This window comes from Antedon mediterranea, chromosome 10, assembly GCF_964355755.1.
Source record: "Antedon mediterranea chromosome 10, ecAntMedi1.1, whole genome shotgun sequence".
Lineage (NCBI taxonomy): Eukaryota > Metazoa > Echinodermata > Crinoidea > Comatulida > Antedonidae > Antedon > Antedon mediterranea.
The window spans coordinates 4,671,302-4,698,993 of record NC_092679.1 but is presented as its reverse complement, the minus strand read 5'-3'; the positions used below and the strand labels follow the sequence as shown (position 1 = coordinate 4,698,993).

General features: G+C 32.0%; 1 protein-coding gene across 2 annotated transcripts in view; it reads left to right on the top strand.

The window, feature by feature from the left end:
• The window catches only part of LOC140060145 (tubulin polyglutamylase TTLL5-like), a 72,490-nt gene that overhangs the window by 38,081 nt on the left and 6,717 nt on the right, over positions 1 to 27,692 (top strand). For both annotated transcript variants that reach the window (XM_072106233.1, XM_072106232.1), the window contains 7 exons: positions 2,629 to 2,744; positions 3,133 to 3,335; positions 8,452 to 8,610; positions 13,218 to 13,286; positions 15,874 to 16,577; positions 21,691 to 21,830; positions 25,542 to 25,645. In XM_072106233.1, the coding sequence (XP_071962334.1) occupies positions 2,629 to 2,744; positions 3,133 to 3,335; positions 8,452 to 8,610; positions 13,218 to 13,286; positions 15,874 to 16,577; positions 21,691 to 21,830; positions 25,542 to 25,645 (1,495 nt within the window). The remainder of the gene's footprint in view (positions 1 to 2,628; positions 2,745 to 3,132; positions 3,336 to 8,451; positions 8,611 to 13,217; positions 13,287 to 15,873; positions 16,578 to 21,690; positions 21,831 to 25,541; positions 25,646 to 27,692) is intronic.

The following is a 27,692-nucleotide window of genomic DNA, read 5'->3' as shown; positions in this document are numbered from 1 at the left end:
CTCTTATTAAGTGAATAAGTAAATTCTTAAATATTTATTGACTTAAGTGAGATTCTTAGTATTAACTGAAATACCTCGCTGAATTGTGATTGGTAAATACAACCGGGCTCAACAATAGGTTGGCTCATATCATGGATATTTGAATATTGTGAACATTGGTTATTAAATACGTCTAGTATAAATTTCTGATTTTGAGACAGTTTGTCATTTTTCCTCCTCTCTTTTGGACAGAATACTTAATAATTATTTTATGCAATATTTCAACTTATGAACCAATCAGATTACACCAAACTATTCAATGTTACACATATTTGGTTCTCCATTTGTACTTTTCAGAAATATCAAAACTATGAAATTGAAATGTCATGTTAACTAAAATGATTTGCCAAGGAAAGGGAAATGGCCATACACAGCTAATTTTAAGATGCTCTGATAGATAGGGATAAAAGTTAAAACATTGGATTATCTTGTCACCCTTAATCCATAAAAAGCCAATTGATCATTATTTTTATAGTCAAGTCATTTTTCGAAAATAGTTAATTGAGGGTTTTCGATTTAGTGATGCTTAATGCGTAATTTAAAATCTTATTTTGACATTAACAGTTTATGCGTAAAGTATTTATTTATTTGTTTGTTGTTGCTGAAGTTTGTTTAAGAACCTCCCATCAAATTAAATTGAAATTTAAAGCTAACTGATATTAAATTAAATTTGTAAGGATTCATAAACTGTTTATTGGTTGAGTGTTTGTTTGTTTTAACTAACTTCTTCGTTTAAAATACAGAAAAGCTACCAGTATTAGGTATCAAGTAATACTAAAGTGTTTAGTTTATTAAGTTTATTAAAACTTGATAATAAATCAATGTTTTAAAAGAGTGAGGAGAGGGCCCAGAAAATAGTGAAACTCCCTTTGATAAATAATTGATTCAATTAAATTATTGTGAAAAAAATAAAAATATATCCATGTTAAAATTATTCCACTTCAGTTATAATAACTTCTTCTCTCAAAATCATAGTGTTTGCAGTATTAAAAAGTTATAAAATTAATGAAAATAAAAGGAATTTCCCAATTTGTAATCAAGTATTGTATGACAACAAACTATTGTTGACATACTGTATTATCCTTTAGCAATTAAATTTAATTTGGAAATAAATTATTCAATTTACCATTTCAAATTAATTTAACCTTTAAATAATGTATGTTTACAATTAATCTGCAATAAAGGAGAAATTTTACTTATTACTCTATTTCCCATAATTCCATGTTGGGAGTTAACGAACATAAATTGAAACTGTTTTCGTGTGTATAATGTTTCTTTTGTAGAATTTAATACTTGAAAAATATTTGTATAAATAATTAGCATTGAACATAAACATTATGTTTAAACTGCTTGATAGGTGATGAAACATGAAATACACTAACAGATATATGAAAAGAAAACTGTTATGTTTTATATAACGCAGAGTAACATTGACAGTACGTAGTAAGTTACAGGAAGGGAAACCTCACTGCCTTACCGCGGTATTCTCAATGAGACTATATATACATCAACAAAACACTTTGTTGATAAGCCGTAGGGGATATATTTAGTTAAAAACCCTGAAGTTGAAATTGATTGGAGAAGACGTTGAAAGACCATTACCCTACCATGTGGAATAGTGTGGATTCTCGTTTCTAACCAAGATAAGAGGTTTCAGAACGACATGTAATGTACTGCGATTCTATGTTTTATTGTAGTAATGTCAACCATATTGAGGTACTTGAAAGGAAATTTTTTTAATTTCTGTATATATCTTACTGATAGTTGTATAAAATCCCTCGTTGGCTGGAATATAAACCATAAGGTCCAAGGTTCAAATCATGTATGAGTCAGATTTCCAGTTTTTAATACATCCATTCCACTACCAAGTGGCTCCTGGTAGTTGTTTTTTATGCATATTTCAATTGCTACCTTGCTTGACATAGTGAATTTTTACTAATAACGCTCTCTGGCAAAATGTTTAAAATGAGTATATTTCTTCAGCCCATTTTCTTTTTATCAGTGTGGACTACAGTCGCTTATGTACTGTAATGTCATAGGAATTATATTTAGAGAATACATGGACAACGTGCCTTTTCATGGTCAGCTGCTGTTCTCTGGAATGCCCTTCCAAATTATATCAACAACAACAAGTCCTGAAATCCCACCTTTTTAATATGCATTTTCTTTAGTTTTAGCTCTTCATTTTTCTGTTGATTGTTCAGCGCTTAGAGGCATCCTGCATTTTGCGCTATAGTAAATTGAACATTATTATTATTTATACATGTTTGTATAGCGATATTTTCCAAATTTACAATTCAGTCAAAAATATTTTCTATATTTAAATCAATCATTTATTTTCAGATTTAACAAATATTTGTGCACAAATGTTAACCTTGGGGTCAAATTATCGTTAGTTTCATTTTATCAGTAATAAATAATGACTTGCCCAAAATATAAATATTGATGTCAAAAAGTTGACGCATACAATTAAAAATGTTCAAATTTGTCCATAAATTCCAGGAGCCTGTGTCATATACAAGTGTTTGTATGTAAATGACCTTCAGACAGTTGATGGCCACCTTTGACCTTGACTATTATCTTTTCTAGGAGACTGATCAACTATCGGCGCGCCTCAAGACGGATCGTTTCCTACAAGCCAACGCTCAGAAGCACAACCAGCCGGTTTCTGATGACCGTTTTTCAACATTTGTGACAGTTGCAGGGTAAACTATGATCAGAATGCTAACAATTCGACTTGTATTAAGAAGTTTTATATAATATCTGTTAAAATATCACTGTATATATGACTGAACATGATTCCATGCTCGCGCAAAATCCCACCATCTGAATTTAGATAAACAAGACTATTTGGTAGTTTGATTCAAGTATAACATCATATCCGAATTTTTGCAATCTGTTGTGTCCAGAACCTCTGAAAATATATCAGTTATTTACCTGTACGGTAATAATTACCAGGTAATAATAAACTTTATATTTGAATTTAAAGGTTATTTTAACTAATATTTAAAACAAAAATGTCTGGTTGTAGGCATTTTGCTTTTTTTCTTCTTTCTTGTAAAATAAGTTATGTTATGTTAAATTCTTCTGCAGTGAAAATGAGTTAGAAGAGTTACTTACAACGTATACCAAGCATAACAAATCAGCGAGTATATTCCTGGGCACAAACAGCAAATCTAACGTAGACAGTACACCGCAACAACAAGGCGCACCTCACGTTGGCGGTGGACAACTGTTAAATCGTAGAGGAAGTACAAGTGACCTTAGCAAGAGGTCAAATTATGACAATGATATTGGTGAGTAATTTACTATTTAATACATTTTAATAATAATTATTAATTCTATTCTTAAAAGTAGGTAGGTAAGAGAGTAGCTTATTTTGTGATTATCGCTTAAGTGAAATCCTTAATATTTATTGACTGAAGTGAAATGTTTAGTATTTGTTTAGGGTCTGTGCTCAATAGAACATAAAATGTAGCGCACCTGACTTTTATTTAACTTTTAATTGCTTTATTAAGCATATAGTATTACTAGTTTGGGCTAGCGAAATGCCATGCGGGCTAGTAATGTTAGTAAATGAAACCAAAGCCATGGATGTTCAAATTTTCTATCGTATCGATTCATAACAACATATAATTCATCACCTCTGCATCTGGAAAAACATGAAAGTAATCGCTAATTAGAGATTGCAGAAGCCAATAGCTGTTCACCTCAAACTCCTGATAGCAAGCTAGATGACATGCTTAAGTGGAAAAAACTTTTGAGAGGAAAACATACGTTATTGCAAGTCAGCAAACTAAAATATAGGCCAGTGACTCACAGTCATGTGACTTGATTGTGATTGGTCAACAAGTACATAAGTTTTGGTCTAGAGAGAGTTGGTAATTGACAGCCGTGTTGGGCAAAGATTTTCATATTTAGTCATAATCAACGAAAGGCCCTCGGAGATGCTGAACATTACCAAGGTTATTGTACTTAGTTCTCAGGAGATGCCATCCAGAATGTGATGAACTTCTCATAATTTCGTATCAACGTGTATCTCACGCACGCGTGAGTAATTTGAACCTAAATCTGTATTTTAAGTAGATCTTTTTGTCGGGATAATGTCCCAATAATTATTCTCAAATGTTGGTAAAGAAAGTTTTTTCTTAATTCTATACAAATAGAAGCTTGTGAAATCACAGAATCGTTGTTTCAAGATTGTATTTTATGTATATCTCAAATAGTATACCACTTAAAAAAAAAAACATTCTTAATTAATGAGAACTTTATTCATAATACTGCCCTCAACTTGAAATCTCAAATTATATTACGCTTGATTGAACATTGTCTCAATACAGACACCTTCCAGCCACTGGGACGTTGTGGTAAATTTGAATCCGATTGAAAACAACTTCCGTAACCATGTGCATACATGCGGAACACTGCTTTAGGTCCCAAAGCAATGACACTCACAGAGATTACTATCATATGCCTGTAATAGACATTTTAACTAGTCCATATAACACACTTTATAAATAGTAACATCACTATAATATATTATAATGCAGTGATCTATTTATAAATTTTAACGGAAAGCTAGAACTTCTGAAAGAAATGATCTGTATTGTAAAAGATAAAATCTTAGAGTGGATTAACACTTGTGATATGTAATCAATTTTGCCAGAAGTTCCTGATTTCCTGAATTGTACTGCCCTCTTGGGGTGCGACAATTGCGTGAAATTATGTTATAAAGTATTGTCAGGTATTATGTGATCTTCCCAGGGCTTTCTAATATTGTTATTACAGATATGTTTTACCTTTCCAACTTGATGATTTAAATGTTTTTTAAGGATATCATCATCATTCTTTAATTATGTCACAATTGTCATTTTCGCCCATCATCAACATCAACCATCTTTCCCCTAAACAGAATTTTTTATAAAATTCACGCTTTATCTTTAAATATGTTCAACCTACGTGGTCTCAATTGTCGTTGTTAACCCAATTTTACCACACCCAGCATTTTGATATAAAACATTGCTGGCTTAGCACATCCTGGTGGGAAATAGGAGGCCCACTAACATTGGTTGTATGCCATCATTGATTAACTCAAGTTATTCAAACATTATTTCAACAACTTATACCAGTAGTGTGTGTGTAAGTAGACTTTGGTCTCAAAAGTAAAATAATAAAATCCAGTTGTCAGACATATACTATGCTTCCAACCATAACCCTCATAGTATTAACTTTGCAAACTAATCTGGTTTTTAATACACAGAATCATGTATGAAATTCAAATTCAACAAGCATATTTAAAGCAAAAAAGATGTTTTCACTTATAAAATGACAAAATGAATGGTTAAATTCAACCAAAAAAACATTGGCTGGCAGCCAATTTGACTATTTTTTCTTTTAAATTTTTTCAGGTAAATAATTTTTTTTTCAAACCAATTTTTGAACAAAGTGGATAACAAAAATGTTGTTAAAATTATATTTTCAGGGGACAATACATCTTTAAATAAATTCAAGTAAATAAAAATAAACGTACACACATATTAGAAACACAATTGAATACAAAATATTTGATTGATAACAGAGTAATAGATATAGTGAATTTAATCAATTATTTTTTTTTATTTGAAACTTCTAGTTAATACTTGAAAATGAAGTTAGAGTTTTTATGATTTTGTATAATACTGAGAGCATACACTCTTTTCCTATGTGATTTTAGCCAGCATGTTATTAATCCCAATGAATCGAAACCAACAATCTTGCGGACAAACTCCTACACATCCAACCGGCCCGAAGACTTCCTGTCTCCGACCCTCCCGCCCTATGTCTTCAAATATGATCAATGTACAGCCGAAAGAATTATGAGTTGATAATGTTGTTTGTTTCAATATCGTTTTTAAATGTTAAATCCTCGGTTTCACAGTAAAAACATATGTGGTCTTTTCCCTCAGGAATATTTGATAGTTTATATGTATATTGCAATTTGACATAATTATGTGTATTGTATGTATTGTAAAATTGTGTCCCTCTGTCTATATTCAAGGTAAATATATTTGTCTGAATATTATAATTTTAAAATTATAGTTTGCATTGTTTTAATATTGTAAAACCTCGAAAAGAAACCCATGGGCTTCTTCTTTTTTTAGTGCTCTTGGGTTGGCTTCTTTTCCAGATGGGCTTCTTTTCGAGAGTACTTTTGCAAACTGTAGAGGGGGGCTTCTTTTCAAAATGAATGCTGTAAATTTTGTGAATTTCTACTACAATAATGTGGCTTTTGAGACATTTTTTCAACCATGAAATTTTGTTTAATATACCAATTAAAAAACAATATAAAAAGCAAAAAAACAGTTCTATGATTCACCGTCAAATACAATAATTTCGTCATCATCTCAATACAGTATGAGTAGTCTGTCTCGAAATAAAGCCCATACTATCTTGAAAAGAAGCCCAGGGGGCTTCATTTCGAGATGGGCTTCTTTTCGAGAGTATTTTGCAAACTGTAGAGAGGGGCTTCTTTTCGAAATGGGCTTCTTTTCGAGATGGGCTTCATTTCGAGGTTTAAGCCCATGGGCTTCTTTTCGAGGTTTTACGGTATATCAAGTAAATTTTTTTATTTTATAACTTTTCTAAATGATACAAATAAGATAAAGTTAACGAAAAAGATGAAATTCGTAAAGTTCAATTCAATGTGTTTTTAAAAATAAAGAATTTAAACTGAAATGAAACTAAAAAAATGTACTAAATGTTATTGTTAAATGCAAAATGACAGAATTATTTTTTCATTATAATTTTAGAATATAGGTTTTCTTCTTTTCTTTCAATCCATACAAATTTTATTTTATTTTTTCATATTTTTTCTTTTTTGTATAATGTTAAAATATATTTTTCCCAACAGGTTTTCTATTTTATTTAGCCCGCTCATCTAGTCTACCTTCTCTTAATAGTAGAAAAGGGAGAGGCTCAGGTCAGGGTGCTCAGTGAGATTAAGAAAAACAAGGAAAGCGTTGCCCTTCTTACACAAATACAAACATTCAAAAAAAAAAAATTCTTGCAAACTTTGTTTTAAAACTCCGGGAAAAAAAATTGAATTTAAATTGTTGTGTAGGAAGTAGTCCTTTTCTTGTTTTCCTTTTGAGATAATTGAGTCTTGTGGACTTTATTTATAATGTTGCTTTTTGTAAATACTTTTGTTTCGTCAATTCTGTTAGTTTTATAATTTTATTCTGTTGATTGCTATAGTCGTTTATTTATTTATTTTTATTTTATGTCTTTAGACACATATGGCCAAGGATTACCAATATAAATAAATCACTGTGCTATCAGATAGGTAATACTCACCCTGATACAGGGGCTATCTTGTGAACCAGTTCACTGGGGTAATCCCCTACTCTTTTAAAATAATGAACTGGGTACATTTGAAGTGCACACATGTTATAACTGTGTACACTGGACCTACGGTTTATTGTCCTTATCCGAGGAGCCTGAAGGTGGGAAATTTACATCACAACGTGGCTTTATCATGGTGTCACCGTTAGTCTATATAATTACAAAAACTGCAGTAGATTCCCTTATCAAGTGCCCCTTTTTCCAAAGTTCTTTATCTCTCTCTCGCAATTAATAAATCATTTTCCTATTAATCAATTTTCGTTTATGTGTTCTTTCAAATTGTGTTAACAGTACAACCTTTGCAATAATAATGATCCTTTAATTTTCATCAATGTCACAAAAGTGACATTTATTGACCTGCCTGATTGACATGTCATATGCATATTTGTCGCTTTCATTGCCTTGTCAATCAATTTATATGTAAATATATTTTTTTTAATTCTCTTTATAAAAATTTTACCATATAAATAAACATCAGTGAACATTTTAAAGTTTTTAATCCATTTTTCATGTAGCAGTGTTAGGTGTATATAGATTTTTTATACTAGATTTTTTTAATATACAGTGGCACATATAATAGTTTTCTGTGAAAAAAGGGAAATATATGATTGGAAATATATGATTGAAAATATTCATCTCGTTAAGTTATTAGAAATGTTTTTTTTTTCCAAACCAACAATTAGGGAAATATATGTTATATTTTAACACTACAGCCAACCCCTTTGTACATAACACAGGACACTTTTTCATGGTCCTGAAGATGACCCCTTATTAATGGTTTTACTGTATGCAATTAATGTGTGCTTTATTATTATTAAATAATCTGTAATTGTCAACTTTTGCTTTTGTATCTGATATATAATAATTATTTTGTAATATAATATGTTAATTTGGGATGAGGTCGATGGTATTACAAATTCTGTTATTGTTGCTGTTATTTCATGTTTCTTGTGATCTTTATTTGAATTAATCATAATATTTTTTTTAGTAATAATAATGCTAACCATACCATAATAACGTGTATTAATTCAGGTGCAGGCGACAGCAGCAGCAGCACTACCAAACGTCCACAGACAACACCAAACGCTCACTCCCGCACCTTGTCATCCTACCAAAGTGCCGTTCCACTCTACAGTACTAAAATTACTCGTCAAAGACCGTATTCAGCGAAAAACAGCCAGGGAGACAATGGTATGTATTGCTTCTACTCATCATTTATTATACACATTTATTTAGTTATTTGACAATAATAACTGGGGCCCACACTAGAAGCAATAGCTTGTTTCATGAGGGCCCCTACAATACAAATATGCAAAATACATAAAGAGAAATACTTTATAAAATAGGAAACAATAAAATAAGTAAAAAAAGAATTAGATAAAAATTGAGCATAATAAAAGAAAGTTGTTTAAAAGGCTAGAAAACGTTTTACAGATTTTTGCCTGTCGGCCATGTTAGCAGATAATTTAGTCTTTACAACCTCTTGTTCTTCCAAGATACTCATTATTTCGATCATCTTTATTAATTAAACTTCGAACAAATACGAACATTGGTCTCCAAAGAGGTGTGGATTTCTGTAATTTCCTTTAAAAAAAATGTGGAGAAAAAAGGTGGAGAACTGGTTTGTCCAATACTAAAACAAGACAAAATACTTGCGATCGCTAGAGTGTAACATCGCCAAAGTGTCCAATTATTATACCACACAGCTGTATACAAAATACCCACATACATCATTCATTGATTCTTCACGTATGTCTTACTTTAGTAAATAGCTGTTTCCGTTGGTATGTTATAGATGGTTTGTATTTAAAAGAAACTAACTTGTATTCATAAATAGTGCTTTAGGGCAAAGACCCCTTGGACAATCAACATGTTATCACTTCAAAATGGGTCCTACTGCCGGAAGTTGCTATTCCACTGGGGACGTGGTAATTATTAGTGAAGGAATTAATTATTGGAGCTTCCGTAAGCTTTGGAAGCCTACATACAAACAATCCATTTACAACGAAAATTATTTTTAGTTTTAATGTAAGTTATGGTAACTGTAAATTTGGTTTAATTGAAGATATTTTTATAAAAACATTCTCAAAATCTACTTTCTCAAATTTGTCCACAATTGTCAAGAAGTGTCCACTGTAGCAACTTTTCGTTTTCAAGGTGCGACTACACAGCTATTGAGTCCAACAGTCATTTTGCACATGCTCATATGTTCCTGAGAATGCGCAGAATGACGAATTGTTTCTAATACTTTTCCAGGGTAACCCAATCGAACTATAAAAATATAGAAATATTTGGGATATTAACGATAACAAATAAACAATATTAATTAATGACATCCCATACTCCAATCCAAGTTGACACGATGTTCTAATTAATGTTTTTTCTGATTACTAATTCGTAAATTGAATGGAACGAAGTAAGCAGAATTTTTTGAAAGGAAATCCAGAAGTGATTGCAAGAACCTACAGGAATTCATAATGCTTCCTTTATTTAGTATGTCAGCCAAAGTTGCGATGGTTAGGGAATGCATTTTAATCAGTGGTTAAAGATTACCAAGATGTTAGGGCTTGTGTATTTTCTTCACCTCCGCTAGATCCGATCTAGCAAACATGTGGTACAGTCTAATGGGAGTTTGAAATGCAAGATAAGAGTTATAATAACAGTGATTGGTTGAATGATGACGATATCTAAAAATAGCTTTTGGAATACTAATTAAGGGTCATGTTTGTGTGGAAGCCACATAACAACATAGTAAAGAATGTTTAAAGTGATAACATCCATTGTTCGGTGAATTTTGATTGGTTGAAAGTTAATGACATCTAAAAATAGAGTGTTTTAATTAGGTGTGTGAAATCCACTAATGTTTAAAATGATATTAAACATTTTTTGTTTTGTGAAATGTGATTGGATGAAAGTTAATGACATCTAAAAATAGAGGGTTTTAATTAGGTGTGAGAAATCCACTAATGTTTAAAATGATATTAAACATTTTTTGTTTTGTGAAATGTGATTGGATGAAAGTTAATGACATCTAAAAATAGAGGGTTTTAATTAGGTGTGAGAAATCCACTAATGTTTAAAATGATATTAAACATTTTTTGTTTTGTGAAATGTGATTGGATGAAAGTTAATGACATCTAAAAATAGAGGGTTTTAATTAGGTGTGAGAAATCCACTAATGTTTAAAATGATATTAAACATTTTTTGTTTTGTGAAATGTGATTAGATGAAAGTTAATGACATTTAAAAATAGCTATTAGTAATAGAATGCTACTTAAAACATTACTGTTTAATGGTATGGTTAAAAATCTGAAAACTGAGAATCTTTGAAAGCTGGGTGATAGTTAACATCTTCTGATTGGCTGCTTAATACTGTTGGATATGCATGGATAAGTCCAATGTCGAGGCCTGTCAAGCCCTCCCCCACCTCCAAAAATTGTTATGCAAAATATAAGGCATTAGGTTTTCAGTCATTTTACAATCTTAAAATTCCTAACTCTGTCCCTGGTATGTGCTCAAATCACCCGATTCTCAGTACTGTATCTGTTTCCGAAATATCATAGGAGTATTTGGTAATACAACATCACATGTATCTAGTAGTGATCTAACCTTACATGATACAGGCACCACATGTGATATAAATGAGATGCTCTATTACCAAATATTCCTATTATAGTTCGGAAATAGATAAAATGTGGAGATACAGCACTGGGAATAAGGTGAAAATATAGTTAAATTAATAAATTATAACTTTTATTTGATATTTTCTCAGAAGAATTGATTTTAATGTAATTAAGGCCATGTTGTAGGCAGTGCATATGTTGTCATGTGTTTTACTATGTACTGTATATTCTCAAAATTTCGCCTTCCATATGAGTAATTTTACTCATAGGATCTCAATTCTTAATTTGATTAGATCCTTTAATAGTTTTTTTTTCTGGCCAATCATTTCGTGGGCAATTTTCCAATGAGTGTAATAATCATATGCCACTTTTAAAGACTTTATCCTTTAATACAGATACGTTTTTGTGACTTCACATTTAATGTTTAAATATATATTAATCATTTATGACCTACGAAAAATTATAGTTCATGTTGCTAATCTTAATTGCCATGGAATCTATTTTTGTTTTCAACCAAACCCAACAGATGATCAAATACAAGATGTTAGACCCATGCTTTTTGTAAACTAAGCAAGGCTTTTGGTATGTTTTTAGCTATAAAAACCACTGGTAGATTGCTATGGTAACCACCAAGCAACATTTTTGCTGAAATTCAAACTTTGATTGTTCAGTTGAATACTGGTAGAATTATATATAAAAAAGGCTCTTGCTTTTCCGATGTTTTATTTCAAGATTTTCCTGAAGATACAAATACTCAGCCCTTGTTCTACATTAGAACCCTTCTTTTGGACATCCCTATAAGAGGACACTTTCTCATTGAAATAAACAAAGGGGAAACAAATTGTTTGGCCCTATGAGGGTCCCAAGCTTAATATGGGTTCTACTACATATTTGTAATTGATACTATATTTTTAAAAGGGGAGTTCAGTATCATTTTAAAATAAAATAATTCTTTCCTTAAAGTTTATCATCTGTAGATTGTTTGTTAGATCAGATTTTCTGGTTAATATAAATTTAAATATTGAATGTTCATTTTCCAGATGTTTTACTACCTTTATCTTGTTCAAATTACAAAATGTCCCCTTAGGAAAAGTGTCCCCTAAATAGGGCTTGATTTAAACATATATTGCCCCTCATTCTTATCACGGAAGAGTGTCTCCTTAATAGAGGTGTCTTCTAAATCAGCGTCCTAAATAGTTGTGTCCCAAATGAGGTGTTTTACTGTAATTAAAGGGTTTTTTTTCAAGGTGGGCACTACTACTGTATTTTTTAAGGGATACATCGCATTTGTATTCATGACAGGTGCTTGATTTGCCCTTAATTATTCAATAATTCAATCAAATAATTACAAAACCAACAAAAAAATGTCACACCATATCAACAATTGTCACAAAGTGTTAGAAAACATAAACACCTTGGGAATTTCGGAAAGCAGATTGTGTCCGATAACTGATGAAACATCGGAGACAAGTTTAGGGCTGCAAACACCCTGCGCTTGAAATTTGGCGCTTTTAGGATAATTATAATCCCATGTGTTTATTTTTGGGATATTTTTTCATTTTTTAATGTCAATATCAATAGATATTTTAAAATATGATAAATTAAATGTAATTTATTGCAAGGATATGTAAGGGTTATGTTTAAGGAAACAAAATAGAACAAGACCCAGGGGACTTGATTAAACTAAATTAAGTTTTAAGGTTAATTTCTTAATGTGACCTCTCTGTTTATCTTATGTTTCATCGTGTGAAAACAAAATTTGGTATCCTTTTTTAAGCCAAGGGCAAATTATTTTTCGTGGAAATATATTGTATAAATATAAATATGATAATATTAGGCGGCAACAACATCATATTATAAAAATTGTCCAATATCCAGAATTAAGCTACATTGAGAAACTGAATAAGAAATGGAACTGCTTTGTTATATAATAATAATAATAAAATCTTTATTTTAAAATGGAGGCTCATCCACATCAAAATGTGTTTTCCACGAGGCCGTAATATAATAGTGGAATTGTAAAGTCAGTCATGTGAAATAGAACACGCTGAAATGCTTTTTCTTCAGTTTTTTTAAATTAGCTAAGAAATATAGTTATTATTTGATACAAATGTTGTTTTACTAATAATGTTGCGCATAATTGTAATGTATATGTTATTTTGTTATATATGCCAGGATTACAACAGAATCGCTATAGGCCGGTCAGTGCTGTCTTGTACCGAGATGCATCCGGTGGTCAGATAGGTAGCTCAACGTTTGTATTTAACAGATCATCTACTACTAGTACTAACAGGAGTGCCGGAAGGTCTACTATTAACTTAAAGAACTGAAACACACATCAATGTCTCAATCTTTTAACATATATTGTATCAACATTTTTGATGATGACAATAATATGTTGAAATTTCAAATATTGATATCACAGTGTGTACAGTTTTTATTGCTTGAGGTGTAACTATATTATATAGTGTACTAATTATCATTTGTAAACATACTAACTTTGTTAGTTGAAGTTTTTTGTGGTGTGTAGTGGCATTTTCTAAACCATCTAGGCCTATAGTAACTTTCCATAAATATTGTTTCGTTTATCAACTTTTCTAATTATAACTGTATTTTATCGCTATTTTGTTTTAATAAATCATTTACTCTCTACTGCCTATCTCTTTAGGACTTTTTTTTTTAATCTATGTGTTGAAAATCAATCAACTATCAATTACAATCACAGGTTAACTAATTAATACTAGTAACATCAACTAACTGATGAGCTGGCTATTAGGTGGTTTATAAGGGTTTTGGTTAAAGCATGGAGATACTGTACTAATTTTATACCTCCATGGTTGCACAATCTAATTATAGTCCTTTAAATATTTAGATGATAATGATGGTGTAATGATAATATCATTCATATGCAAGCATGTGGTAGGCATGTGTTCAAGCGTATCTGTACCATACTAACTGTATCCTTAGGCAAGATTCTTAGTTCTCATTACCTCGGGAACATAAAGTCGTTGGTCCCGTGTACATAGTGCACGTTAAAGAACTTGGTACGCTTTTCGCAAAGAGTAGGGGATCGTCTCCCGGTGTGCTGATCTGGTAGGCGCTACACTGCTGGCTGCCATGGGTCTGTGGAGGGCCTAATCTGAATTTCCTCAGTTTCCAGTTGAGCTTCATGACAAAATATAAAAATAACTGTATATTCACAGTTATCAGTTAATATTACTTCTAGTAAGGTTTAACTAAACTACTAGTTTTAGTCTTTTTATTCATTGTAACTATCATTTAGAACAATCATTTAATGTCTAATTCCTAGACGGTCTATCTTATCAGACTAAGTGTTGACTTTGTATCTCAATTGTTTTTTTGGAGTAATTGTGGTTTCCTTCTGTTTTTATTTGTGATCTGGAAAACTAACGAGATGACTAATAGAATTCTATTTTTTTTTTTTAATTGTTTTTTATAATCATAATTTGTTTTGAATTGACAATGAATGACTTCCATACTTCATTGTATTACTATTCCAAATGTTTTCTATTTAAATATTGTTTTTCCTTTTCTGTGTTCTAATAAATGTAAGTACTTTGTGCTAAAGAAACTTGTTTTGAACAGTTTGTGACCTGGTTTGAATAAGTACAATGTTTTGATTGAGTACCTAAAGGTTGAGATCCTTGTTTGAATTAGATCTAGTGCAATATTTTGATAATGTACTTAGTTTGTGACCTGGTTTGAATAAGTTCTGGTATAAATAAGTGGAATGTTTTGAATAAGTACCTAGTTTGAGACCTGGTTTGATTATTTTCTGATATTAATAAGTGCAGTTTGATAAGTACCTTGTTTGAGACCTGGTTTAGATCTAGTGTAAATATAAGTGCTGAATATGTACCTATTTTGTGACCATGTTCGAATAAGATATTGAATATAATTGCTTATAGTTGAGTAAATGTTGCAATAAGTAGTGATGTATAAGTCCCATATTCCATAAGTATTTAGGGCTAAATAGTATACTATATCACTGATTTTGAATAGAATAGTGATAGGATGAAAATGAAATAGGATGTAAAATGTACTCTTATGCACTATTACTATATTATATATATATCACTATTACTAATAACTAAACACCTACACAAACTAATAACATATGTAGACACTTTTCACATTAAAGTATTTAGTTATTATAAATCTACTTAATTATACCATAATGACACGCATTAAATGCCAATCAAAAATGCTCAAATGGCATAGAATTCATCCTACAAAATGTAAACATTATTTTGATTTTAAACAGAACACCAAACTAAATAAATATTTCCAGGTTAATTTGGCTCCCCCTCCCCTTTAATTAAGGTCACAGAATATTGACATTGACCCCAGATTTACGTGTCAGTTGTAATTTTTAAACTTTATTATTTATACTCCACAGAGGCTAATTTCAGCCAGTTTACTTTGGGATGGATTGATATCAATATCAACGTTTAGTTTCATTTTCTTCACTTTATCAAAATGTTGTTGAGACAGTTTTTAGTTTCCTATATATAGTAAAACCTTAAAATCAAGCCCTGTGGGCTTATTAATGAGGACAGGGTTGTCTCAATTGGAAGGGACCATTATATCAAATCATAATTGAAACCATAGTTGAAAATAGTAAAGCATTGCAAATGTGTACATGCTTTAAAAAAACCTGCAATTGCCATTCTGATTTGGCATAATTACAAAGTAAAGGAAGCTATCACAACTTTGATTAGTTTGTAAGCATGCTCAGATTATGATAATAATTGTTCATATTATTTTTTTTTTAAATGTATAACACTTTTGTCCTTTTTTATTTTTGCAGCTGCTAGACATTTTTCTGAAAGCAGTGAGCAAGCAATACAAGAAGCCCTGCAACGTTTAGCAAAACGGCAAGCTGCGCGTCAATATTCATCAGCCAACACGCAAAACTTGTTAACGCCCTCAGCTTCGGGAGCCAGCGGCGGCCCAATGCCAGCAAACCACAGTATAAACCCATCAACCATGTCTACAAACAGTTCTAAGTCAGGTAGCGGTCTAAGTCGTAGCTTCAATAGAGGCTATACAAATGATTCAATTAAAAGTCATAGCGTTACCAACATCATGGCGAACACTAGTTCTCAAAGCCTACGAAAAAGTAGCTCTTATGAACACATCGCAGCCAACACATCATCAAATGATCGGCTGTCTATTGTTGAGAACTCTAATAGCAACTCTTCAACACAATATAATGAACCTAAAACAGCAAATGCAACATTTAATAACTTCATTGATGAAACTGGACCGTCGTCTGCTTATAATGGCACAACTGGAACATCGTCTGCTTATAATGGCACATCTGGAGCGTCGTCTGCTTATAATGGCACTACTGGAGTGTCTGCAAGTTACAAACCATCGTCTGGTAGTCAACATCTTCAGTATTCTGTACAAAGGCATCATGACAGACGGCCTGGTGGCTTGACACTACAGCAAAAGCAACAAATTTCACACGATATGCTGCAACAGAGTAAAGCTAAACACCAACAAAAGGTATGTTTAATGGACTTTCTCAAAATAATTCTACTGCAGTTATTGAAATAACTAGATTTGTTACTGCAATCATGAAGTTCATGCTTCAATGCATAAGTTTACAAGACAGTCACTGCAATAAACATTGTGTATTATATACCCAAAAAACTAATTGTATGAACTGGCTAAAGGGTAAATAAAAATAATAATAAAATAATAAATTTAATTGGTCACAACACTTTTTCCCCACAAAATGGATACTGGCCCTGAACACCGAAATAGTCAATTTCCAATACTAGAATGTTATGTACAGTACTGGGTTCTTTTCATAACCTTTGTATTATTTCAATCTTTCAAAATAATAAGAAATTATAAGCAAATTGTATTTATTATTATTGAATACATTTTTTTTTAAATTTAAATATTTGTCACAACAAAGTATAATAGTAAAGAGCATGATCACAACTGTAAAACTTGATGAAAATGAGAGTAGATATAAATTGTTGATAACCTATCGCGGTTTACTAATTCATTCCCAGAGGAAAGTGATTTTGATGTCATACATATTCCCATTGACGTGATTACGGATTAACTTCCATATGCAGAACAGTGCCTGCCTTACTATATTTAGAAAAACATGCCTTATTTAGTTGTGTTCCAAACTGTGTGTATTTTTATGATGTAACCTTTTCAGTACTTATTGTTGTGGTCAGTGATTGGTTGGTGTAATTGTAAATCAGGTGATCGATATTGGCCTATTAAAATTAAGATTATTTTGTAAAGAAAAGTATACAGTATTTTAAAAATTGTTTATGATACTATATTGTGGTCAGTGATTGGTTGGTTTAATTATGAGTCATGTGATTTATATTGGCCAATTGGACATGGTTTAGAAAATTATCAAAATTGATTGTTATTATTAATTATTTTGTGTTGTTACTGTATTGTTAATTAAGATACTGCTTTTAATTTATTTAATTTATATTAAACCAGGCTAGTGCTTCAAGCCCTCAAGTTATTTTACTAGTCCAAAAAACATATATCGCTTTAGTGTTGATCTTGCCTGTTGAGTATCCCTTTCACTAGCCCAGCAAACACAACTAGGCCACTAAGCACAAAGAAACTCCACTAGCCCGCAGTACAGCACTTTATATTTAGATATTATTATTATTGGAGAGTATTAAAACCGAATTGTAGATAAACTCCATATGCCTGCTGCAGCATGATGGAAATACCATGCTGTCTGCATCCACTTGACTTTAAATGAAAGTAGAAGCAACTTAGGACATTCAGGTAGCCAGTTTGTGGCAGTCCTTTTAAATTCCTTGCAAAAAGGTTTGATTTACAGTTTAGTGTATCAGAGTTGGCAGCCAGACAGAGTTGTTTCATGTTCAATATATCTTAAGGAGGTATAATTGATACCACCTGCCTTCCTAGAAAACAAGTTGACATTCGATCAATGGTAGTTATATATTTTGTATGTACCGTATGGTGTTTAGTTGGTTCATAAGTGGGTTGTTGGTTGGATGGTTCTGTTTTTTGATTGGTCAGTTGATTGCTTGTTTGATTCAACCATTTTTCGGTTGGATTTGTTATTGGTTGGTTTAATTCTATATTTCCTCCATGGTTTAATTTGTTTTGTTAGTATATTACATTTCAGGGGGTTTTTTATGGTTGTTTTATTATTGATTAGCAGTTAGTTTGTTTATTTAGTGATTGACTAAAACCGTAATTGATCATCAGTTAAAGTTGTTTGTATTGGTCAGTAGTTTAACCAGTTAGGTTGTTTAGTGTAGTGGTTGGTCAGTAGTTTGATAAGTTAGGTTGTTTAGTGTAGTGGTTGGTCAGCAGTTTAACCAGTTAGGTTGTTTAGTGTAGTGGTTGGTCAGCAGTTTAACCAGTTAGGTTGTTTAGTGTAGTGGTTGGTCAGCAGTTTAACCAGTTAGGTTGTTTAGTGTAGTGGTTGGTCAGCAGTTTAACCAGTTAGGTTGTTTAGTGTAGTGGTTGGTCAGCAGTTTAACCAGTTAGGTTGTTTAGTGTAGTGGTTGGTCAGCAGTTTAACCAGTTAGGTTGTTTAGTGTAGTGGTTGGTCAGCAGTTTAACCAGTTAGGTTGTTTAGTGTAGTGGTTGGTCAGCAGTTTAACCAGTTAGGTTGTTTAGTGTAGTGGTTGGTCAGCAGTTTAACCAGTTAGGTTGTTTAGTGTAGTGGTTGGTCAGCAGTTTAACCAGTTAGGTTTTTTAGTGTAGTGGTTGGTCAGTAGTTTAACCAGTTAGGTTGTTTAGTGTAGTGGTTGGTCAGCAGTTTAACCAGTTAGGTTGTTTAGTGTAGTGGTTGGTCAGTAGTTTAACCAGTTAGGTTGTTTAGTGTAGTGGTTGGTCAGCAGTTTAACCAGTTAGGTTGTTTAGTGTAGTGGTTGGTCAGCAGTTTAACCAGTTAGGTTGTTTAGTGTAGTGGTTGGTCAGTAGTTTGATAAGTTTGTTTGGCAATAGATTAATCAGTTAAGTTGATTCTGATTGGTCAGGCAGTCAGTCTGAAATTGATTAATAAATCTTTTTTTTTTCTGGTTGGTTGTTGGTATAAACATTTATAAAATTATAAAGCATAGATTTCTGGTACTGTATTGCTTGAGATAAGTACTAACTATCTACTAATCTAGACTTGATTTAATATTTGCATCGTAACCTTGTAGAAACGCAAGTTTAAAACATATTGAATTTAACCACTCTATGGGGTTTTTTTTAATCATGACATTGTCAATCGTTGTATTGCAGACAGATATGGACGATTTACAGTGAACCGAATGGGATTTCAGTTATTTGCGTGGGCTGTACATTAAAAGATATGCACTTAACATTCATCAAAATAAAAACACTTTTTTTTAACTACAGAGGTATGTTGTTACTATATGTATATGGTAACTACAGTGTAATTGAAGTTAATTTAAATGTTGCTGTATATTTAGGACTTACGGAAGAGCATTGTACTTTTGCACATTCCTTAAATTTCATAAGAACTGTGGTGATTAAAAGGTGGCTGGTGTACAACATTATTGTGGTTTATCGACTATTAAGATAAGTTTAGACTAGACCAGAACTATGAATATAGTTTATAAACAGTAGACTAAAGATGTACAGACTAAAATCAATACAGTAGGACCCTATTAAGGGACACCTTGAGGACCATAAAAAGTGTCCCCTAATAGAAGTGTCCCCTAATAGTGGTGTCCCTAATTTAGTGTTAAAACATATATTGCCCCTCATGAATTTCATGAAAAAGTGTTTCATTATATATAGAGGTGTCCCTTGAATAACAGTGTCCCTTGAATAACAGTGTCCAAAGAAAGGAGTTCTAGCTGTATATATAATATCTACAAACCATGTATGGTTTGTATATATTATATATACATATAGGATGCATCCTTGCAGGAAGGTAAAATGTATTTATTCTGGTCCTCAAGCTTAACTGGGAACTGAGGAAATTTGGATTAGGCCCTCTATGAACCTTTGACAGCCAGCCAGTGCCTACCAGGATTGCATCTGAGTCTACAGTAACTCTTTGTATTTACGTGTGGGTTTACCGTATCTTGGCATTATTAGGCATGATCGAAACCTAGGGTTAGAGAATAGGATTTATTATTACTGATACTACCATGACCCATTTAACACTATATGACCCATTAAATTTTACATGACCCACATTTGTGATAGTATGACCTATATCTGATGGCTTATTATAATATCTGTTGAATTTTTTTTTTGCAATGATATTGTTGTCGCATCTGTCCTTATATGAGGGCCATGCACACCCATATGTTTCCACTGTAAATTTTGTTTTCAGGTCCGTTAAAGTCCTTGCGCATACAAACACGGTTTTCCTTTGTTGATGTTGATTTATGATCAACGTATTACATGTTTTCCACATCTTTTAAATGTTTTTATAGTTAACTTTTGCGTGTTCAGCTAACAGTTGATATTCCCCAAGCTGAACATATCTTAAATCAAACATTGTCTCGAGCTACCGCACAGTGATTGAGTGTTGGTTGGTAGAGGTCGGACTGTTTAACCACCTTTTTCATTTCATTATGAATGTACTTTTTTATTCTGATTTTATTAGGATTGTCTGCACTAGGAACAAATAAAGTTACACAAACAGAAATTGTTAGTTTTTTTTCTTAAAATGCACCTATAGAAAACAGACTTAAAACACCTTCTGAAAACCAGACATAAAATATTAGATCAGCCCAACATTGTCAAGGTCTGAGTTTCTAAATTCCAAAACATGAAACAGTATTTAAATGTATATAAACTAATTGTACAAGGCTTTCAATGTTTAATTCTTGACTGTCTACACTATAAGTATCAAACTTTATGTGAAAACAAAAAATGTGATTTGCCCAAATATGGTTGTGATATGCACAAATATAGTAGTGATATGACATCATCATGTCCATATATGGGCACATCACATTTTTTGTCACATAAAGTTTGATGAAGTAGTGTAGACAGAGCTTTATACAGCAATTGTCTGAATGAATAAAACACACCTCGGATGCTGAGGAATGTACTCCTCTGTCAATAGAATACCTTCATGTATTTGGCAATGTGAAAATGTCAAAAGGTTAAAATTAAAACTCTTTTTTTTTTTTTTAAATTGCAAACTGTTGTAATAGTGATGAATGAAGAGGCCTGTTTCTGCTGCTTGTAAATAACTAATTAATGAATGAATTATCGTGTGATTAGTTACACCCATGGCAGAAGATAAGGGCAGTGGCGTAACACAGAGGCCTGAGGCCTCTTGTTTAGGGACCCTTCAGCCAATTGTGGAGGTCTTGGGCATTTTTAGCCTTTTTCGACACATAGTTTAATGCCTTTTTTTTCATCTGCGCCCTGCTCACTGGCCGCCGTAAGCTCCGGGGCCCCTGGGTTTGACCAGTACGTTCATAGCCTGGATGTAGGGCAAATTTTGAATAATCGATTAAATAGCACTATCAGAATGATTTAACACACCACTACAGTAGTAAGGTGTTGGAATAGTTGAAGTTGTTTAAACAATTGTTGAAACTTGGTAAAACTTTTAGATTCAATGCAAAATAACATTTTGATTTGATTTTTCTTTTATTTTCCTTTTCTACAGATTGCTGAGGCTCATTCTAGTGTTTCATCCTCTTTACGAGATGCCCTGCAACGCAACTCAATAGCTCACGGTCACAAACCTAAGCCCCCTCCTCAATCTGCAGGCAGCCGTAAACCAGTCAGCACTCAACGAATGTCCAGGTAACACTTTAACTAACTTTATCGGCAATGACATATTTTGTACATTGCTGGTGAATGTACTTTTGCAGTACAAAATGCTATACTGTATATTAAATACAATAAATAATTCTGTAGTATTGTCCCTAGGTGCCTGGAGGCAAAAATTTGTTTGAAAATTTTTCTATTTTGTCCAAATTTAGCATAAATTGAGGAGGGGTATCAAACCATTAATACATATAGTATGACACGACAAACACATTAAACAAGTATGAAATGGACACATACATATATTGGGTATAATATATCTGTGTACTATGAATATCATACACAATCTGAGGAAGACGTTAATCTGGTCTAGAGTGATATGCCCAAATATGGTAGTGATATGTCCAAATATGGTAGTGATATGACATCATCATGTTCATATATGGGCAAATCAGATTGTTTTGTCACAAAGTTTGATAGTGTAGACAGAGCTTAATGCACTAGCATGTAGCAATCAGGGTGGGGACATTTAATAAACGTTTGCTATGATTTCCTGTACAACTCTATCTTTCCTTCCTACTATGTTCTGCCCTTTGGATCTGTTGTTGATTGTATCTACCAGCTGTTTGCACATAATCCTGTCCAGTTTGATTATTTGGTTCTGCTAGAATGTTTGAAAAAATTATTGGTTTTGTGGTGCTGTCTGCCATACTGTACAGTAAGTCCATGAAATTGGGTCAAATTTGAGGCATGTGGGCTTATTCCAAAAGGACTATATTCCTTGTGTATAGCATGTACATACAGGTATTGACCCAATCTCTCTAACCAACTGCGAACAAACCAACCAAGTCTCATGCAATTTGTGTGAGACTCATATTTTTCAGAAGCTCTAATGCTGTTACAGTTAAAGACTAGAATTGTTGAAGCTGGGGGAGGGGTGTTTAGCTCCCTCTACTCCAATTTCTTTGAAAATTCACGCATTTGCTTGTCACTAACTCGGCATGAATGTGCAAAACAATATAACTACTGTGGCTTTTACCATATAACAAACAAAAAAATAAAATACCAGGGCAAGATTTTGATGTGACTTTGACAACTGTTATGTCATCTTGTTAACAATGAATAGAAGAAAATATTTCAATTCAGAATCCCTCAGAGAATGACAAGAGGTTGTGATTCAATCAAACTTATGGAAGATAAGTAAAGTTAAGTAAAGCTATTCTTGAACTTAATGGCCTGATTCAAATTTGATTGAATACAAAGGTCATAAAATATAGAATACCATTTCTTTATTGTGGAAAAATCATGTTAAAATGACAGATGGTGAACTGGGTTTATGTTCTGTTCCTGAAAATACATTTACATTTGATCATGATCAACTTGCTCATGATTTATTGTGTGAACATGCAATGCTGGTTATAAACTTTGTAAGAAACTTAACAGAAACATGATGGAGCATAAATAATTTGAGTTGATCATGATCAACTTGCTCATGATTTATTGTGTGAACATGCAGTGCTATATACTTTGTAAGAAAATGAATACAAACATAATTAATTTGAGTTGATCATGATCAACTTGCTCATGATTTATTGTGTGAACATGCAGTGCTATATACTTTGTAAGAAAATGAATACAAACATAATTAATTTGAGTTGATCATGATCAACTTGCTCATGATTTATTGTGTGAACATGCAGTGCTATATACTTTGTAAGAAAATGAATACAAACATAATTAATTTGAGTTGATCATGATCAACTTGCTCATGATTTATTGTGTGACCATGCAGTGCTATATACTTTGTAAGAAAATGAATACAAACATAATTAATTTGAGTTGATCATGATCAACTTGCTCATGATTTATTGTGTGAACATGCAGTGCTATATACTTTGTAAGAAAATGAATACAAACATAATTAATTTGAATTGATCATGATCAACTTGCTCATGATTTATTGTGTGAACATGCAGTGCTATATACTTTGTAAGAAAATGAATACAAACATAATTAATTTGAATTGATCATGATCAACTTGCTCATGATTTATTGTGTGAACATGCAGTGCTATATACTTTGTAAGAAAATGAATACAAACATAATTAATTTGAGTTGATCATGATCAACTTGCTCATGATTTATTGTGTGAACATGCAGTGCTATATACTTTGTAAGAAAATGAATACAAACATAATTAATTTGAATTGATCATGATCAACTTGGTCATGTGAACATTACTGATGATTATAAAATATAAAAGTTAGACAAGACCAACTTAATCATGATGTGTCATATGAATGAAAGTTTTTGAATCCATGACAAAATAAATTGGTTGCAGAGTCGGATTTAAAAATATAAAGAATTCCCTAAAATGAAGGCGAAACTGAAAATACCGTAAAACTATACCATCTACTTCTTTGAATTGGTTTTTATTATATGATTCAAGAAATTGCAATATCCGTAAACACAATATTACACAATGATATAAATGACAATACTCTTACAACTAACAAATAGTTGCTATATCCTATATCCTATATCCTAATTTTATAATATAATATTCTACCTTTCATATCTTTATAGACATTGGAATACTTTAGGGACAGTATTCTAACTAAATGTGAAAATTATAAAACAATCCATTATTGCAAAGTTCTCTAGACAAATTGAGTGATTTGCTTGTGATGTAAATGAAACTTTCCAAACAGGATATTATTTGTGTGCCCTGAAATAGGTTTACCATGTTAAAAACTTACTATATCGTTTCATTTTAGTGTCCCAAATTCAGGGGATCTTACTGTATATATTGCAGTTTTAAAAGTTGCATGATACATGGCATGATACATGGCACTATGACATGACATATTATCACACAATGGTCCGTATGTATGTATCCTTGTTTCATATCCTTGTTCAGCCACTCTACTAAGGCGCAGGATTGGTCATAGCAATAAATAGCAAACAAATAGCTGTGTAAATGCTATACCTGATACAGCAATAATAGCAAATAATAGCAAACAAATAGCTGTGTATTGCTATACCTGATAGAGCAATAATAGCAAATAATAGCAAACAAATAGCTGTGTAATTGCTATACCTGATACAGTCTGTTCAGCATAGTATTCTTACTATGTCATTAGAAGAGTTTACATTTAATTGTAAAAACAATAGAATTGTAGAAGCCATCAATAGATCTAAAAATAAATATTATTCTCTTTCATTGATAAATGAAACTGAAAATGTTTATTTTGAATTGGTGCGACAAGGATTTAACTTAAATTACGACCATTCCCTAGTTCAATACTAAATTGTTCTATACTGTATATCCTTATGTATCCTTTTATTAGTATATTTTATATCCTTCTCAGCCGAATATCCTGGATTTTAAGAAAGGTATAGGAGAATAGGAGGTTTCAGAATCCTTCCCCTGAAGACTTCCATAAAACTTGTTTTGCCTTTTTTAAAGCTATCAAATGGAAGTAGTGGGTCATAGCCCTCTATGTCTGCCTCTGCTTGTAAACGCATCATTTAAATGGTTTTCATTAGTACATTATTCTACCGAAACAGGGTCCTTCCCCAGAAGAAAATTAGGTTGCCATAAAACTTTGAAAATTGAAAGCTTCATAATGACATCGACACTGTGTATCACCTTTACATTTCACATCAAACAACAAATTTAACATGCTATAAATTGTGTATTTATTGTCACAAAATGAATACTAATACATTTGATTTTTTTTACAGAACAAATCAGTTGGATGAAGGTCAAGGGTCACATTTTTACTCTACCATGAAGTATAGCAACATGACAGGGCTGGCAAAGGCGGCTTATTCAAGCTACCACCCTGGTAAGTATTAAAAATAGAAGCATACATTACTGTACTAACATGAGTATCTTGTTTGCATGACAGAATGCAATAGACACACTGCAATCATGCAATATTTTTTTCTTTAATATGACGAGGACACAGAGAAAACAAAAATATTATGCATTTTCGACAGCGCTGTTTTGAGAAGACCTAGCATTTATATGCGAGCAGTGGGAGTAGATGACTGCTAGATGTTTGCGAGTAACCGATCAGATTGTCATTTGCAAAAGAATGCATGTAATTTGAATTTATCGCATTGTTTCAGAGACTTTTATTATTCAGGCTTTAATTTTAAACAAATTTTTCTAAATTATACTATGTTAAAATTTATTTGTTTTTAATGAGTAAACACAAAAGTTAGTAACATAATGGATCAGAGACTTGTTACCAATGTATTAAAAAAGCATTAAAAAAGCATTAAAATGCTATGACTTGTTTTTGATTTTTTATCCATGGCTTAGGTCATATAATCCTAGTTGTATTCCCATAGGAATATCTGATTACTGTTATTTAGATAGAAAAGGTTTAGGTCATACTAAATCAGCCGCATGCTACGTAGGTTAATACTATGCACTTTTTGGGAAGTGATGTGCTCTTTAGCGAGGGCGAGTGAGATGGTTTTTTTGGTTGTGTGGGGATTACCGCGTAACGATTATTAATCCACGTCAGGCAGACATATAAATGTTTCTATTATTATCTTTTAAATTAAGTAGGTAATAATTGAGGCCTGTCAATTATTAACTTTTATATTGTATATGTGTATTTCTGCAATTTATACAAATTGGTTTGTAAAAATTATAAAATCTATTTCTATTACTGTAATTCTATTATTATTCTATTAAAATACATAAACCAAAAGAAAAGTTTTCATCATAGATCGATCGCTATTGTCCAAGTGTAAATGGGCCTTTAATTTTTCATCCTAGATCGATCGCTATTGTCCTAGTATAAATGGGCCTTTAATTTTTCATCCTAGATCGATTGCTATTGTCCTAGTGTAAATGGGCCTTTAATTTTTCATCCTAGATCGATCGCTATTGTCCTAGTGTAAATGGGACTTTAATTTTTCATCCTAGATAGATCGCTATTGTCCTAGTGTAAATGGGCCTTTAATTTTTCATCCTAGATTGATCGCTATTGTCCTAGTGTAAATGGGCCTTTAATTTTTCATCCTAGATCGATTGCTATTGTCCTAGTGTAAATGGGCCTTTAATTTTTCATCCTAGATCGATCGCTATTGTCCTTGTGTAAATGGGCCTTTAATTTTTCATCCTAGATCGATCGCTATTGTCCTAGTGTAAATGGGACTTTAATTTTTCATCCTAGATAGATCGCTATTGTCCTAGTGTAAATGGGCCTTTAATTTTTCATCCTAGATCGATCGCTATTGTCCTAGTGTAAATGAGACTTTAATTTTTCATCCTAGATCGATCGCTATTGTCCTAGTGTAAATGGGCCTTTAATGTTACCGGTTTTTTTTTTATACTAAAGTTTGTTTTAATATACTGTAATGTGGCATACCTTTACAAACCTTAACAGTTTTGCATTAAGATTTTCAATCCCGAAATGAAACTTTTAAACATACATACATGAACTGTGAAATAACAACTGCATCGGATGACCCTATGTTGACCTATCCATCATTGTAGGGCCATTTTTTATACCATCTAAATCCATTTATACTTTTAAGAGTCATACAAGCCTGCAAATCCTTGTACCATATTGTGTATTTCACTTTGACATTAGAATTCTAGTCGGCTAGATATATTTTTAGTGCAGCAACATCTAAAAATAAAACTAATAATACTTTCAATTAAGTCTATTAGTATTATGATCTATTTTGATATTTGTTTTGTTTATTAAACAGATAAATTCAATGTACTTTTTTATCCTCTCGGGGTTGCTAATGAAAAGGTTAAATGATGAGTCAATCGTGAAATTGAGTGCTGATTGGACTAGAAGCACTGAGGTTAAACTATGAACCATATACAGTCGAACCCCATCTATCCAGAGAACACTGTTATTA